Source organism: Tupaia chinensis, unplaced genomic scaffold (assembly GCF_000334495.1).
Source record: "Tupaia chinensis unplaced genomic scaffold, TupChi_1.0 Scaffold000294_1, whole genome shotgun sequence".
Classification (NCBI taxonomy): Eukaryota; Metazoa; Chordata; class Mammalia; order Scandentia; family Tupaiidae; genus Tupaia; species Tupaia belangeri.
In genome coordinates, this window is record NW_006159779.1 from 255,362 (window position 1) to 256,096 (window position 735).

At 63.9% G+C, this 735-nt stretch overlaps 1 protein-coding gene across 1 annotated transcript in view; it reads left to right on the top strand.

Moving 5' to 3' along the window:
• The window catches only part of SHISAL1 (shisa like 1), a 57,848-nt gene that overhangs the window by 19,182 nt on the left and 37,931 nt on the right, over window positions 1-735 (top strand). Inside the window, exon 4 of the mRNA XM_006150659.1 lies at window positions 1-130. This exon is cut by the window's left edge and continues 194 nt beyond it. Within this exon, the coding sequence (XP_006150721.1) occupies window positions 1-130 (130 nt within the window). The remainder of the gene's footprint in view (window positions 131-735) is intronic.

Here is a 735-nt window from a genome sequence, read left to right on the forward strand (position 1 = left end):
GGCCGGGGCAGCAGGCCCCGCAGCCACAGCCTCCACCGGGCGCCCTGCCACAAGCCCCCCAGGCTGTGCACACACCGCGGGGAGATGCCCCCAGCCCGCCGCTGATGACCTTCCAGAGCTCGTCTGCCTGGTGAGTGGCTGCCGTCCGGGCCAACCCCGGGTTGCCGCACGCGTCCGGGGCGAGCTCAGGCAACACCTGCTGGCAACGGCTGGTGTCTGGGGTTCCCTGGTGATTGGCTTTTCTTATCGTTCGCCAAGGAGGACCAAAGCTGCCTTGGTGGCACACATGTGCCCGGCCAGGCGGACAGCAGCTTCAAAGCGGGGCTTGCAGGCCCATTGCATCTGGTGCCCGGCGTGAGGGTAACTGCCCTGAGTGCTAGGCCAAGCTGTCTCCTGGTGCTAAGGCCAGACTTGCCAAGCTCTCCCAGTCTGGCCCGAGGGCCTGGGGGAGATTTCTCAGCATGAAGACAGAAAATGGATGTGTTATCATCCTTATGTGTGGGACCTTGAGTCACCTCAGGGCACCTGAGGGACATGGGCAGGCTGCTCGCTGACAGTACAGGGGAAGGGTAGCAGTCTGGCGAGGGAGGAATCTCAGGCTGGCCTTAGTGATGGCTGCCCCAGTAGCGCCAGTTCCCCTGTCACGGGGACGTTCAGATCTGGCTTCTGCTTCCGAAACCTCCATTTCCGCCAGTTCGAAGGTGGTGAGAGCGAGGGGCCGCAGCCCAGGTGAGG